At 51.5% G+C, this 14,909-nt stretch overlaps 1 protein-coding gene across 1 annotated transcript in view; it reads right to left on the minus strand.

Moving 5' to 3' along the window:
• Positions 1-6,707: 6,707 nt before the first annotated feature.
• The window catches only part of LOC147669076 (indolethylamine N-methyltransferase-like), a 54,158-nt gene continuing 45,956 nt past the window's right edge, over positions 6,708-14,909 (minus strand). The window contains exon 3 of the mRNA XM_086948237.1: positions 6,708-7,594. Coding sequence (XP_086804363.1) covers positions 7,168-7,594 — 427 coding nt within the window. The 3' untranslated portion in view covers positions 6,708-7,167. The remainder of the gene's footprint in view (positions 7,595-14,909) is intronic.

The raw sequence follows: 14,909 nt of genomic DNA on the forward strand, positions 1-14,909 counted from the left end.
GGATGGGGCGGGATGGGGCGGGATGGGGCTGGATGGAGCTGGATGGGGCTGGATGGGGCTGGATGGAGCTGGATTGGGCTGGATGGGGCTGGATGGAGCTGGATTGGGCTGGATGGGGCTGGATGGGGCTGGATGGGGCTAGATGGGGCTGGATTGGGCTGGATGGGGCTGGATGGGGCTGCATGGGGCTGGATGGAGCTGGATGGGGCTGGATGGGGCTGGATGGAGCTGGATGGGGCTGGATGGGGCTGGATGGAGCTGGATTGGGCTGGATGGGGCTGGATGGAGCTGGATGGGGCTGGATGGGGCTGCATGGGGCTGGATGGGGCGGGATGGGGCTGGATGGGGCTGGATGGAGCTGGATGGGGCTGGATGGGGCTGGATGGAGCTGGATTGGGCTGGATGGGGCTGGATGGAGCTGGATGGGGCTGGATGGGGCTGGATGGGGCTAGATGGGGCTGGATGGGGCTGGATGGGGCTGGATGGGGCTGGATGGAGCTGGATGGGGCTGGATGGGGCTGGATGGAGCTGGATGGGGCTGGATGGGGCTGGATGGAGCTGGATGGGGCTGGATGGAGCTGGATGGAGCTGGATGGGGCTGGATGGAGCTGGATGGGGCTGGATGGAGCTGGATGGGGCTGGATGGGGCTGGATTGGGCTGTATGGGGCTGTATGGGGCTGGATGGAGCTGGATGGGGCTGGATGGAGCTGGATGGAGCTGGATGGGGCTGGATGGAGCTGGATGGGGCTGGATGGGGCTGGATGGGGCTAGATGGGTCTGGATTGGGCTGGATGGGGCTGGATGGGGCTGGATGGAGCTGGATGGGGCTGGATGGGGCTGGATGGAGCTGGATGGGGCTGGATGGGGCTGGATGGAGCTGAAAGGGGCTGGATGGGGCTGGATGGGGCTGGATGGGGCTGGATGGAGCTGGATGGAGCTGGATGGGGCTGGATGGGGCTGAATGGAGCTGGATGGAGCTGGATGGGGCTGGATGGGGCTGGATGGAGCTGGATGGGGCTGGATGGGGCGGGATGGGGCTGGATGGAGCTGGATTGGGCTGGATGGGGCTGCATGGGGCTGGATGGGGCTGGATTGGGCTGGATGGGGCTGGATGGGGCTGGATGGAGCTGGATGGGGCTGGATGGGGCTGCATGGGGCTGGATGGAGCTGGATTGGGCTGGATGGGGCTGGATGGAGCTGGATTGGGCTGGATGGGGCTGCATGGGGCTGGATGGGGCTGGATGGGGCTGGATTGGGCTGGATGGGGCTGGATGGGGCTGGATGGGGCTAGATGGGGCTGGATGGGGCTGGATGGGGCTGCATGGGGCTGGATGGAGCTGGATGGGGCTGGATGGGGCTGGATGGGGCTGCATGGGGCTGGATGGAGCTGGATGGGGCTGGATGGGGCTGGATGGAGCTGGATGGAGCTGGATGGGGCTGGATGGGGCTGGATGGAGCTGGATGGAGCTGGATGGGGCTGGATGGAGCTGGATGGGGCTGGATGGGGCTGGATTGGGCTGGATGGGGCTGGATGGGGCTGCATGGGGCTGGATGGAGCTGGATGGGGCTGGATGGGGCTGGATGGGGCTGCATGGGGCTGGATGGAGCTGGATGGGGCTGGATGGGGCTGGATGGAGCTGGATGGAGCTGGATGGGGCTGGATGGGGCTGGATGGAGCTGGATGGAGCTGGATGGGGCTGGATGGAGCTGGATGGGGCTGGATTGGGCTGTATGGGGCTGTATGGGGCTGGATGGAGCTGGATGGGGCTGGATGGGGCTGGATGGAGCTGGATGGAGCTGGATGGGGCTGGATGGAGCTGGATGGGGCTGGATGGGGCTGGATGGGGCTGGATGGAGCTGGATGGGGCTGGATGGGGCTGGATGGGGCTGGATGGAGCTGGATGGGACTGGATGGGGCGGGATGGGGCGGGATGGGGCTGGATGGGGCTGCATGGGGCTGGATGGGGCTGGATGGGGCTGGATGGGGCTGCATGGGGCTGGATGGAGCTGGATGGGGCTGGATGGGGCTGGATGGGGCTGCATGGGGCTGGATGGAGCTGGATTGGGCTGGATGGGGCTGGATGGAGCTGGATTGGGCTGGATGGGGCTGCATGGGGCTGGATGGGGCTGGATTGGGCTGGATGGGGCTGGATGGGGCTGGATGGGGCTAGATGGGGCTGGATTGGGCTGGATGGGGCTGGATGGGGCTGGATGGGGCTGCATGGGGCTGGATGGAGCTGGATGGGGCTGGATGGGGCTGGATGGGGCTGCATGGGGCTGGATGGAGCTGGATGGGGCTGGATGGGGCTGGATGGAGCTGGATGGAGCTGGATGGGGCTGGATGGAGCTGGATGGAGCTGGATGGGGCTGGATGGAGCTGGATGGGGCTGGATGGGGCTGGATTGGGCTGTATGGGGCTGTATGGGGCTGGATGGAGCTGGATGGGGCTGGATGGGGCTGGATGGAGCTGGATGGAGCTGGATGGGGCTGGATGGAGCTGGATGGGGCTGGATGGGGCTGGATGGGGCTGCATGGGGCTGCATGGGGCTGGATGGAGCTGGATGGGGCTGGATGGGGCTAGATGGGGCTGAATTGGGCTGTATGGGGCTGTATGGGGCTGGATTGGGCTGGAGGGGGCTGGATGGGGCTAGATGGGGCTAGATGGGGCTGGATTGGGCTGGATGGGGCTGGATGGGGCTGGATGGAGCTGGATGGGGCTGGATGGGGCTGGATGGAGCTGGATGGGGCTGGATGGGGCTAGATGGAGCTGGATGGGGCTGGATGGGGCTGGATGGGGCTGGATGGAGCTGGATCGGGCTGGATGGGGCTGGATGGGGCGGGATGGGGCTGGATGGGGCTGGATGGAGCTGGATGGGCCTGGATGGAGCTGGATGGGGCTGGATGGGGCTGCATGGGGCGGGATGGGGCGGGATGGGGCTGGATGGGGTGGATTGGGCTGGATGGGGCTGGATGGGGCTGGATTGGGCTGGACGGGGCTGGATGGGGCTGGATGGGGCTGGATGGGGCTGGATGGTGCTGGATGGGGCTAGATGGGGCTGGATTGGGCTGGATAGTGCTGGATGGGGCTGCCTGGGGCTGGATGGGGCTGGATGGGGCAGGATGGGGCTGGATGGGGCGGGATGGGGCTGGATGGGGCGGGATGGGGCGGGATGGGGCTGGATGGGGCTGGATGGGGCTGGATTGGGCTGGATGGGGCGGGATGGGGCTGGATGGGGCTGCATGGGGCTGGATGGGGCTGGATGGAGCTGGATGGGGCTGGATGGGACTGGATGGGGCGGGATGGGGCGGGATGGGGCTGGATGGGGCTGCATGGGGCTGGATGGGGCTGGATGGAGCTGGATTGGGCTGGATGAGGCTGGATGGGGCGGGATGGGGCGGGATGGGGCTGGATAGGGCTGCATGGGGCTGGATGGGGCTGGATGGGGCTGGATGGGGCGGGATGGGGCTGGATGGGGCTGCATGGGGCTGGATGGGGCTGGATGGGGCTGGATGGAGCTGGATGGAGCTGCATGGGGCTGGATGGGGCTGGATGGGGCTGGATGGAGCTGATTGCCTGGTCAAAATTCAGGATCTATGAGTGTTGCAAGGATTCTGCTCATACACAGAACTGTGCACAGAGACCCCGGACCTCAATGAATTGTGGTGGACCAAAAAACTCACCTCAGCACCTAGAACCCCCTAACCCACTAGCATCAGTGTCTCATTAGCTCTTCATTCTATAGCAAAGGTACAGATGATTAGACAACCCCGAACATGCGACTTAGCATACACTCAGGAATGGTGGGAATCACGAAAACTCTTTGTTATATTCTCATACCAGTCCACACCAAGGGTAAAAAGAGACACAATAAAGTTTCAAATGTTTATTTTAACAACATGCTCTAAGGTGCAGTATTTTTGCTAGCATAAGCAGACATAGGATTAAAAATAATACAATCAGCATTGTTTCAATTCCATAAAACACAAAGGGAGAAATCATATTATAATGATAGTGCCTTATGTACCACCCTCCCTAGCTAGGAACTATGTTTTATAAAAATAACAGAAGGTCTCTTAGCCTTGAATGGGGAACCCCATACCTCCAAGATCAGTAGAGACTAATCATATCAGGATCTGCAAAAAGCTCTCTCTCTGGAAACAGATTTTCTCCAAGTGTTCAAATCATGCATGCAGTGTACTATTAAAGGCGCCAGAATTTCAGCTAGCTGCAGCTGCATGCATGTTGTGTCTAGATCAAGAGCTGATCAGCCCGAACAACACCTAACATTGTTTTGATAACCTTGTAGGCTTCAGCACTCACTGTGCAGACTAAGGTCGATATGTAAATCTAGGGATATTGAAAACAAGCCATTCTCATGTGAAGAGTTTCACGCAGCCTAACTTACAACAACAGTTACATGTAGTGTCGTGTGCAAATGCAGCAAAAAGGTAAAATGGTGCTTAAACTTCTAATAAGCCTATGCTAACATAGCAATGAGTGCAAGCAGGGCCGTGCCTTCACTACATGAGCAAGTAGAAGACAAGCGTTGTTTGCAGACCGCCTGCTGTTAGTGTGTGGGGCACCATTCCAAGGTGTACAAGCTGGAATAGGGTGCAAATAAGGTCTAAATTGTGAACATGTTAAGGCATGAACCTTGTGCATTTGGTACTCACTGTGTGCATTATATACACCATGAGAGGTCAACATTTGTGGTCTATATCCCCCTTGGTGCGCTCCCACTGCCTTTTCAAACTGGGCTAGCAGAAGGACCAAGAGGCAGACTGCAATTCCAGCAAGTGTTTTCTGTGAGTGCTTAGGTGTAGTTAGGTGCGAGAAAGGGTGTGACCAGAATGAATGATTCTGGCTGGTACCTCTCCACATTAGCATATTTATTACCAATTAAAAATCAAGGAATTAGAAATAACTGTGCTTACGTGGATTTAGAGTGTAGAATTTTGTATGCGATTTCCAATCACAGGGGTTTTAGCACACACTTTTACAACCACCTCTGAGCAAGTGAGAAATGTGTGCCTAAAGGCGGGTGCAAGGTAAGGGGAGCATAGTGGGGTAACTAAGAGAATGGAAGGATAATACCTGTATTAGAGGAGCATTACATGCTCCCGACCATTGAAAGGGGTCAGGGACAGGTGGTCAGGGACAGGTGGTTAAGGGAAGGGGAGACAGCCATTACAACGCGGGCTTTGCACCGCGCTACCATTACGACGCAGCCATCCCAAAGCAAGTCGTTACAACGACTTGCGCTGGATGGCACTATATACTAAGGAATAGAATGGTTTACTATTCCAACACCTTCCCTACTGTTACGTAGGCTGGAGTTGGAATAATAAATCATACTATTCCTAAATCCAGCGCCTCCAACGCAAGTCGTTGTAACGACTTGCGTTGTGATGGCTGCGTCGTAATGGTAGCGCGGTGTAAAGCCTGCGTTGTATTGACATACATCCCTAAGAGAATGGAAGGATAATACCTGGATAAGAGGAGCATTACATGTTCCCGACCATTGAAAGGGGTGAGACAGGGGGTCAGGGACTGGTGGTTCAGGGAAGGAGAAAGCCTGGCTGGGAGGGTCACTACAAGCTCTGCGTCTTGAAAGTGGGTTAGGCAGGGGGTCAGGGACAGGTGGTTAAGGGAAGGAGAGAGCCTGGCTGGGAGGGTCACTACAAGCTCCGCGTCTTCAAAGTGGGTCAGGCAGGGGGTCAGGGACTGGTGGTTAAGGGAAGGAGAGAGCCTGGCTGGGAGGGTCACTACAAGCTCCGCGTCTTCAAAGTGGGTCAGGCAGGGGGTCAGGGACTGGTGGCTCAGGGAAGGAGAGAGCCTGGCTGGGAGCTCCACTCCTTCAAAGGGGGTCAGGCAGGGGTTGGTGATGGGGACAGGTGGTTAAGGGAAGTAAAAGGCCTGGCTGAGAGGACCTTTGAAGCGGGCCAGACTGCAGAAGGGGAGGAGAACAGGCTGAAGCCAACTTACAAGGTGATTTTACCATCAGGAGTTTCTGACAGAAGGGCAAGGAAAATCCAAGTGTAGGAGCAGTAGGCTACTTATAATTAGATGAACCGATATCTCAGCCGTGGACACAAGTCTGGCTAACCCCTCACCGGCATACAACCTGGGCTATGATTAGGTGGAAATCTGACCTCGCCTGTGCTGCAAAGGATGAACCATCAGTTTTAATCAATGTTTACCTTTTTAAATGGAGATAAGCTCTTGTCCATAGTACACATAAGTGCTATGTAGACAATAAATGATATCTGAGAGCGTGAGTGTACCAAAGGGGTCTCCAACCTTTCCTGTAATAACAGCTACTTATGTTCGTTCAATAAAAATCATGCTGAGCTATTAGTATTATGAGTGCTGTAACAGTGGCCACTTCAGACAGGGTTAGGCTAGTGGCCACCATGCGCACGATGGCCAGTAGCTCTCGTATAAGTACATCAGGCAGGGCACGTCAACAATAATGGAGAGAAGGCTGTGACTATGCTGAGTGCCTCTACATGGGTAATACATGGCGGCCATAGCTGCAAAGCATCCAGTTAATCATATGAGTAATATGTCTCCCCGATGCCACGTGATTTATCTCTCAAATATCAGCTCTAATATATTTTGGAAATTCAAACGTTTTTCTCCAAATATCAGCTCTGACAAATACACATTGGCATCTCAAATACACACTTTAGGCACACATTTATTAATTGAACCAAGAAAAAGCTTTTAATTTATTAGTCTGGGCTGCACAATGAAGAACTGTTTCCATGGAGCTGGAGAGCTGCCAGGAGCTCACGCGCCACTCAGAGAGAACTAAACAAGCGTAATAAAGAATGAATCACAACATATTGAGCCTGCATGGGAGACTCACACTGACTCCATTGTTCAATGTATTGGAAGGCACAGTAATGCATGAAATACCCATTTGGCCACAAAGACACAATCCGTATGACCTTGGGGTGGAGGAGAGAGAGTAATGAACTGAAAGAAAACCTGACAGTTTCACACCAGTCATAAAGTTACATTAAAGGAGAGGAGAGGTGAGAAAGAAAAGTACAATTAGTATCAGCAATAATGAGTTTTGCAAGAATGGAAAGTGACAAAATGTTTCCTCTCTGATTGACATGTCTGTTTATCAATTCAGATTCATCAGTTGACTGAGGAGCTATTTCTTTCTGGCATTGACATATAAAATACCTGTATAATCTGCCACGTCATACAAATGAATAACGCTCCTAGGCATCACCTCTATCTCCTCAATGACATAACAAGCATCGTCAAGGGCTTTCCTCACAAAGTCCTCTGTGATGCATAAGTTTGGAAACTTGAAGTCCTCCACCATGAAATATGTGAGTTCCAGGCCCGCTATGATGATGAGATGCCCCCCTTCTTTCAACAGCGATGACGCGTTTCGGAGAGCAATGCAGAACCCCTCTTTGTCGAGCACGTGACTCTCCAAAAAATGTTTCAAAAAGAGACAGTCAGCCGGAGGAAGGACGACGGGACACAAAGGGTTACTGTTCCTGACATCATATTTGAGAACTAGCTTTATTTTACATTGTAACGAGTTCTGCTTCTCCTTCCATGCTTCCCTGGAATAAAGATATGTGCACAGTTAATGCCAGGTGAGGGGTTATTCTCGCCTCCCAATGTACCTTAAATAATGACATTTCCTCTGACTGTGTTTCCTATTAGTCTTATGTAATGCACCCTAAACCTCAATGTTCCTGATGACGATACATAAGTGCAAAATTATTGAATAGAAAATGTAATTACACCACACACACACACATACCTACATGTACATATTTATTTAGAAATATATATTTTTAGTGGAAATATCAAAGGTTATGTCTAGCTATAGTTAAATGTAGAAATGAGAAAATAATTCATGTTTATAAAAAAACAACTGAAATGCACAATATTTCGCTCCGCCATCCCAGACTGCTTATGACCTCGCAGTGTATGTCACTCATGATAATTTAAATGATCATTTTGATGAAACCACTGATTAAATCTTCTAAGTGGAGTGGTGCGGCTCACTGGTTAGAGGTGGCTGACCCGGGAGCAGAGGACGGCCCGGGACCAGGGTTCAATCCCCGACGCGGCAGGGTCGTGGACCAGGGTCAGCAGACTCGATAATTCTCGCCTCAGTGCCTACTCTAACCAGGGATCACACTTGGCAACTCTGGGCATTAGCTTGCCTCATCTCCACAACTCCCCCTCACAAACGCCGGGGATGCCTGGTTTCACCTTGGAGATACCCAGGAGGGACTATCTCACAGGGAAAGCCAGGACGGGTTCCCCAGCGGTCTATAGCGCTACGAGGCCTGCGGTGCGGGTAGCAGTGCGCTTTACAAGACACACAATTTACAATTTAATGATTGTGAGGGTGTAGTTTCACTTTGTGGACTTTTCTATCACCAATAAAGTGATATAGGACACTTTTAGCCATGTGCTGGACACATAGCATATCTTTGAAGCCACCCATATTTGGTGGACGTTACCCTCTTTTTATTGGTATTCCGCCACCTAGCCCACAAAATGCCCCAATAGACTTTGCTGGGGCCGCCCGCTTTTAAAACTTTCAACACCTTCCAAAAATGTATTTGTTTTCACTTCATCTTAGTGAAATGACCCTCTTAAATGCTCTCAATCCCTCAGCCTTTTCCATCGACAGCGCAATGCTTGAACCCATCTTCACCCTATCTGCTCCATGCCCAACACCATTCTCCTTTCAACAGCCGCAACAATTTTTTGGAAAGATATGTGAACAACCACACCCCAACTTCAACATGCAGGTGCAAGACAAAGCCTTCAGCACACTTGTATTCCACATACCTTGCTGACAGTAATCGATCCATCCACAAACAGGAACGGAAATGGAAGTGAAACTGAACTCTCGTGGAACTTTTGATACTAAAGTCCCTCTGCGCAACATGCAAACAACTCCACACATCAGGCAAAAGAAAGTACTATACTAACACCACCAACGACGGCACCAAAAGACAATCAAGCTCTGCATCATCGTCCTGCCAGGACCACCTATGCCTCACCCCCCCCCCCGATAAGCACAGTGCCACTACCCTTTTCTTCAGTGAAAAAATATAGAAGATCCGACCGCACATTGACACCACCAGGCCTGCTTCAATTCTTACACCCACTCCTTCCGGTATAATGTTGCAGCCGTCAGCCATCAAAGCCCTGCCTCTCCCAGATCTTGCAGACTCACTCAAGTCCCTCAAAGCCACTTCGTATGAAGATGATGTTTTACATCGTCCCTAATCAAAGCTATCTTACCATTGCCAATGCCTCTCTCACTCAAGGCATCTTCCCAAAAGTTCTGACAACAGGACATATCCTGCCACCCCTGAAGAAACCCTCACTAGATCCCTATGACCTCGTCATCTACAGGCCCATCATTCACATACCATTCACTGGCACCTTCATTGAATACACAGTCTCTGTTCAACTCCTAATGATCTTCTGCGAGATTGCCAATCTGGCTTCATGCCACTCAATGCCTTCTTGACCATCGATGAAGATGACCCCTGCCTCCTGACATTGCAGGACCTCTCAGCTGCCTTTATACACTCTACTGAGCATCAAATGGGATTCACCAATAAAGCACATCACTGATTCTCCTCCTCCCTTTCCAAATAACATTAGTTTGTTCACAGGGCCACATCTAGGTCACAAAAGGTCCCTGTCATCTGTGGAGTCCCCGAGGGCTCCGTACTTTCATTTTCATACCTATACCTGGAGATTCTTGGAGCTCCACTCTTAGAGCATCACAATTCATTAAAATAACAATGACACTCAACTGTACTTGAAAGTCTCCTCCGCCTCAGACAACCACCCCATAAACACTGCTCGACCATCATCTAGACCTGGAAGTCCAGTGCATTCCTGAAGCTCAATCCAACCAAGGGAGAAGTCTTGGTATTTGCCAAGAACATTAAACAAGCTGCAGTGAAAACATGAACCAATAGCATCAACCTTAAAGGAATGCCAACCATTTCTTCCAGAAAGGATCTTCAGAACTGTTGTTTAAGCATGAACTCTTCCGAATCGATGGTGGTATTGCCCTGCTCTATGACCTTCCACTGTCAACATAGGCACTCCTCAGGCGTATCCTAAATGTGGCTTCATGTCTCATCCAGATCCTGATGAAACATGACCACATCATCCCTTTCCTGATACAACTCCATAGGTTCCCTTGCTGGCTCACACCATCTTCAATTCAAGCTACATCATTTACAAATGTATCACAAGCAGTAAACAGCACAACTGCTGATCTTGCAGAGAAACTCTTAATCTGTGGTGTGTCTCAGCACACCCATAGTCTCGACACAATTAGACTGTGGATTTAGAAGTGTAAAAATAAAAAACAGGCCTTCTCCATCCATGCACCCAGTATCTGGAACAAGAGCCCTGTATCCTGGACGGCCCCAGCATTGTTCCAATGAAGAAAAGAGTTGAAGATTCACCTTGTTAAGGAACACTTCATTACAAAGCATTAGGGGGCAGATTTATTTTAACTGGCGCATCCCCAGGGATGCGCCAGTTAACATGCGCCACAGTGCGCCACAGCTCCGCCATCCATGGTGCGCCGCATTTATAATGCGTCGCACCATGGTGCAAAAACGGCACAGATGCGTGACGCATCTGTGCCGGAAATGTGGCGCATTGCTGGAGTTGCGTCGCAAGCGCGACGCAGCTCCAGCAAGGCTCGGGGGTGCCCCATTTTAACAATGCTTTGTCAAGACCTACGCCTGCTTCAAGCAGGCGCAGGCTTTTGACGCAGCATTGGCTTAAAAGTGACTGAGTGAAATCTCATAGATTTCACTCAGCCACTTTTGCGAGGCGCACCTGCCCCGGAACGCCCACCCTGCGCCGGAACGCCCACAAGCGGCGCAGGGCTTTACAACGTGACGCATCTGCCTAGATGCGTCACATTGTAAATCGTTCGTAGGGATGCGCCACGTTTACGCTGCCTTGCGTGACGCAACAGCGGCGTAAACATGGCGCAAGGGTCTCATAAATCTGCCCCTAACAGTCCACAACGTAGCTTCTTCTCCACTTACCTAACAGGGGGCAAGGCAGACGGAAAGATGGAGCAAGGATGGAGCTCCAAAGACTGCTTGCCTACATCACCCCATCTAACGGTACTGCGGGAGATTCAGAGGCTGGGTTCCGATGCCTCCTTCCTTACCCATATTTGCAGCTGCCTGGACCATTCTTCCAGGCTCTCTTGACTCTCCTCCAGGGGAGCCATGGATCGAGTGGTTCCGCAGACCCATGAAGGCTACCTCAACATTCCAGGTGTGACCTGAGCCCAACATCCTTCAAGACAGTGCGCTCCAAGTCTTTACCTAGCAAACAATCCACAGGCAGGGCAGATCTAACATCCACCTTGAGAAAACCTGAGACCCCTCCCAAAGGGAAGCAAAACCATCAGTTAGAGGCTTTCACGGTTATCTGCTACTACAACAAGGTGAGAACACCAGATGACACCTGAAAGTAGTAATTCTGGTTCCTGTGTCTCTCAAGGCCTCCACCATTTGCTCATTGATGGTGACCCACTACCTATATGTGGAAGTATTGGCTGGCATGTGGGCCTTAGGTACAATCTCTTTATCACGCAGGGTCACTGAGGTAATCTCAGCCCCACACTGACTAGGGCCATCTCCTCTCCAAGTGCTACACTTGCCATCCCCTGGGGCTGTACCCTGTTAGACCACTTAGCTTCTCCCTTGATGTGCGCATACTAGTAGCACACATAGAACTTAGGCACAAATTAAATAGTATTTTTGTGATCAATACCTTTCTTTTAGTGGCTTGATTGGTAGTCTTTTCACTGTGAACTATTCTGGGGGTCTTATGAGGATTCCTTATTGTTTTTAAACCCCTCCTCCTTTTTGTGGTGGGAACCCTGACCACCGCTTTGGGAGTTCCCCCCAGATTCTTTCTTGGACTCCCTGATACTGATCCAGATGCCCACCTCTTTCGGCAAGCTTCCTGGGATCAGTCAACTTGCTATCCACCAGGTGCTGGAGCAGCTCTGTAACACAAACATTGGCCATGGGCTCCCTCAGAATCAGGTTGTACAGTCAATCATAATCATTACCTTTGCTGCCCCTCACCCAGATATACAGTGCCTTACAGGACAAATCCAAGAAATCTACCCAAGAGTGGTTTAGACTTTTGTGGCTGCCCTTGACTCCCCCATGGAATTTGTCAGGGGTCTGCCCAAACGTTGCAACAAGGACGGCTTTCATGGGTGCATTCTCGGTCTGGTCATCTACCATTAGTGTGAGTAGTGTATTCCACCCCACTGTAGGCATATGATTCAACATCCACTCACCCACACACTGCCACTACTCCTCTAGGATCTCGGGTACCCTCAGAGCTTCCTTATATGTGGCAAGGCGTTCGTCAATGTCATTCCCCACCACATAGTTGGGCACCAGGTCTTTGAGCATGCAAACCTTTTTGTCACCTTCCGATATTGCAGGTAAGATACCACCATTGCTGCTGGATTCTGAGCTCCGTCAAGCTTTGATTTCCAGCTTTTTTTTCAGGTTACTCTAGAAACGTCCTCCTCAGAGTTCCCAGGCTGGGATTGCATCCTAGTGACTTGCTCATAGCTTTGTTGCCCTCTTTCCTTGCAGAGTTTCTGCGGCTCCCCTCTGCTCGGGTTATCCACATTGAGCCTCTCCACTTCCATGGTATGAGACAAAAGGGCAGGGAACTTACATTTAGAAAAAAATTAAAACATCCATTCAGATACTAGAGAGAACTTGAAAAGGCTCAAAGTGGTCTAATATTACCTATTACCCCTGATCACCAATGTGAGAAATTGGGTTACTGGTTAAGGGGTGAAGCCCTACTCAAGATAAAACCACAATCCTTGTCAGTGTGTGGTCAGAAGCAAACCGTAAATTAACCTGTGCTTAACCCTCTGGTAGCTTGGCCCAGAGCAGTCAGGCTTAAGTTGGAGGCAAAGTTTACGGCATATATGCAGCAATTTAAACAGCAATAAAGTGAAAACACGATACAAGAGAAAATTCCACACCAATTTAGTAAACAAGTACATTGTAATAAATAATTTAAAATCAAAATCATATAGATCTAATGAAAATAGCACCAATAAAGTAGCAACTGTGGATATCTGGTGACACTATACCTGGATAGCCCCACAAGTTCAGGCTGACCCCAATGAAGCATGGACCAGCTACAGGGAGGCAGGTAGGTGTGCTGAGCAGGAGTAACTTATATCCTGGTTGTAAAGAGTTGTGGAGTTCCAAGTACAGAGCGCTTTGCGCAGCCGAGGTGATGTGACGTGCTGGTTGAAGATGCATTGCGCAGTGTCAGTTCTGAGGAGCTTGCGCTGTTGTCAAGGAGGCAGTCGATGAGGGGGCTTGCGATGTGAGGGCCTGCATCAGAGATGCATCATACAGCGGCAGTCTCAATAAGGCTGTGGGGCTAGGGATGCTGTTTAGGCTGCTGTCGCCGTGATGCAAGGTCCTGAATCCGTAATGCGTCACGCAGTGGTGGCTCCAATGAGGCAGCACAGTCATTGCGCCTGGAGAGTTCACACAGCAGAGGCAATGCTTCGGCTCTGCTTCAGGCTGTGCCACATAGCAGAAGAGGTGGGTTGGTTCTGCTGGGTTCACAAAATGGCTGGCACAGCACCTTCATGGCCCACTTCCTCGGATCCAGGACTAGGGTGGCATCACTTGGTAGGGTCGGACTCATAGATGGCAGAGTCCAGGTGCTGGGTTCAATGTTGTGGGAAGAATAACTGGATACATTAAAGTGCTTGTGCAAGAATATAATGAGAAATATGCAAAACCTTGAATATAGATAGAAGGATCCTGTAATAACAGTTTACTTCAGGGAGAGAGATGAAAATCATTGTTGTCGACAGTTAAACACCAGTCCTGATTCATGATAGTCTTAAAACCTAGTATTACATACCTTAAGTATGATTAGGGTGACCAACCATCTGTAAATTTCATGGACAGTCCGTAAATTGGACCTCACGTCCGTTGTCCTTGAGGATCCCTTTTAAGGACGCTTTTAGTCTGTAATTGTGGGACTTTCAGGGAACAGAGCTGTTCCCCTGTGAAAGGCCACAGCTCCCTGATGTGGCCACCTTGCACTCATACTCTGAGCACAAGAGCAGCCTCACCACGCCCATTGTCATTCTGTGTGGGGCTGATTGCCACATACAGAGTGACAATGCATCAGTCTGGGCTGGCACAGCATGTGGTGGCCTCCTCCTGCCTCGGTCAAGGGCAGGGCATTCTGTCACATGGAAGTACAAAAATGCCCATGCTGCTGCTAGCTGAGAATCCAGTTAACCAAAGGAAGGGGTGAAAGAAATTCAAAGGCAAGCGGTGTAATTAACATGTGTCACAATTCCAAAATGAAACTTTGCCCAGTTTAGCGACCTCACAAGAATGAAATACCAAGTTGACCATGCGCTCTTTGCACTCTTTGAATAACGTTTCCAGACTGCGACCCTTCCCCTGGGTATGAAAGGTGAGGGGTAGAGTCCATGGTCAAACCGAATTACAAGCAGAGGACATCAGGCTGTGCTCAGGAGCGGTCTGTGCGGGCCCTGCGAGCGGCGCCTCACCCGCCTGCGCATGCGCAGTAGCTCCTTAGCTAGTCTCTCGCAGCGCTCCTGCAGGGGCTGGTGAAATGCGTACTTGCCCCGCTGCGGGTAGATGTGTCAAAGGTGTCGGGATGGGAAGGACACTGCTGTGCATCATGGTATCCCAACATCGTGAATGGTATATGCAATCATTGATTAATCATACGCGTTCTCTAAAACAATGCAATACCCGTGGCGAACGCCTGGTTTGATCCATCAGCCACTGAACTTTAAGTCCATCA

Source organism: Lissotriton vulgaris, unplaced genomic scaffold (genome assembly GCF_964263255.1).
Source record: "Lissotriton vulgaris unplaced genomic scaffold, aLisVul1.2 SCAFFOLD_227, whole genome shotgun sequence".
Lineage (NCBI taxonomy): Eukaryota > Metazoa > Chordata > Amphibia > Caudata > Salamandridae > Lissotriton > Lissotriton vulgaris.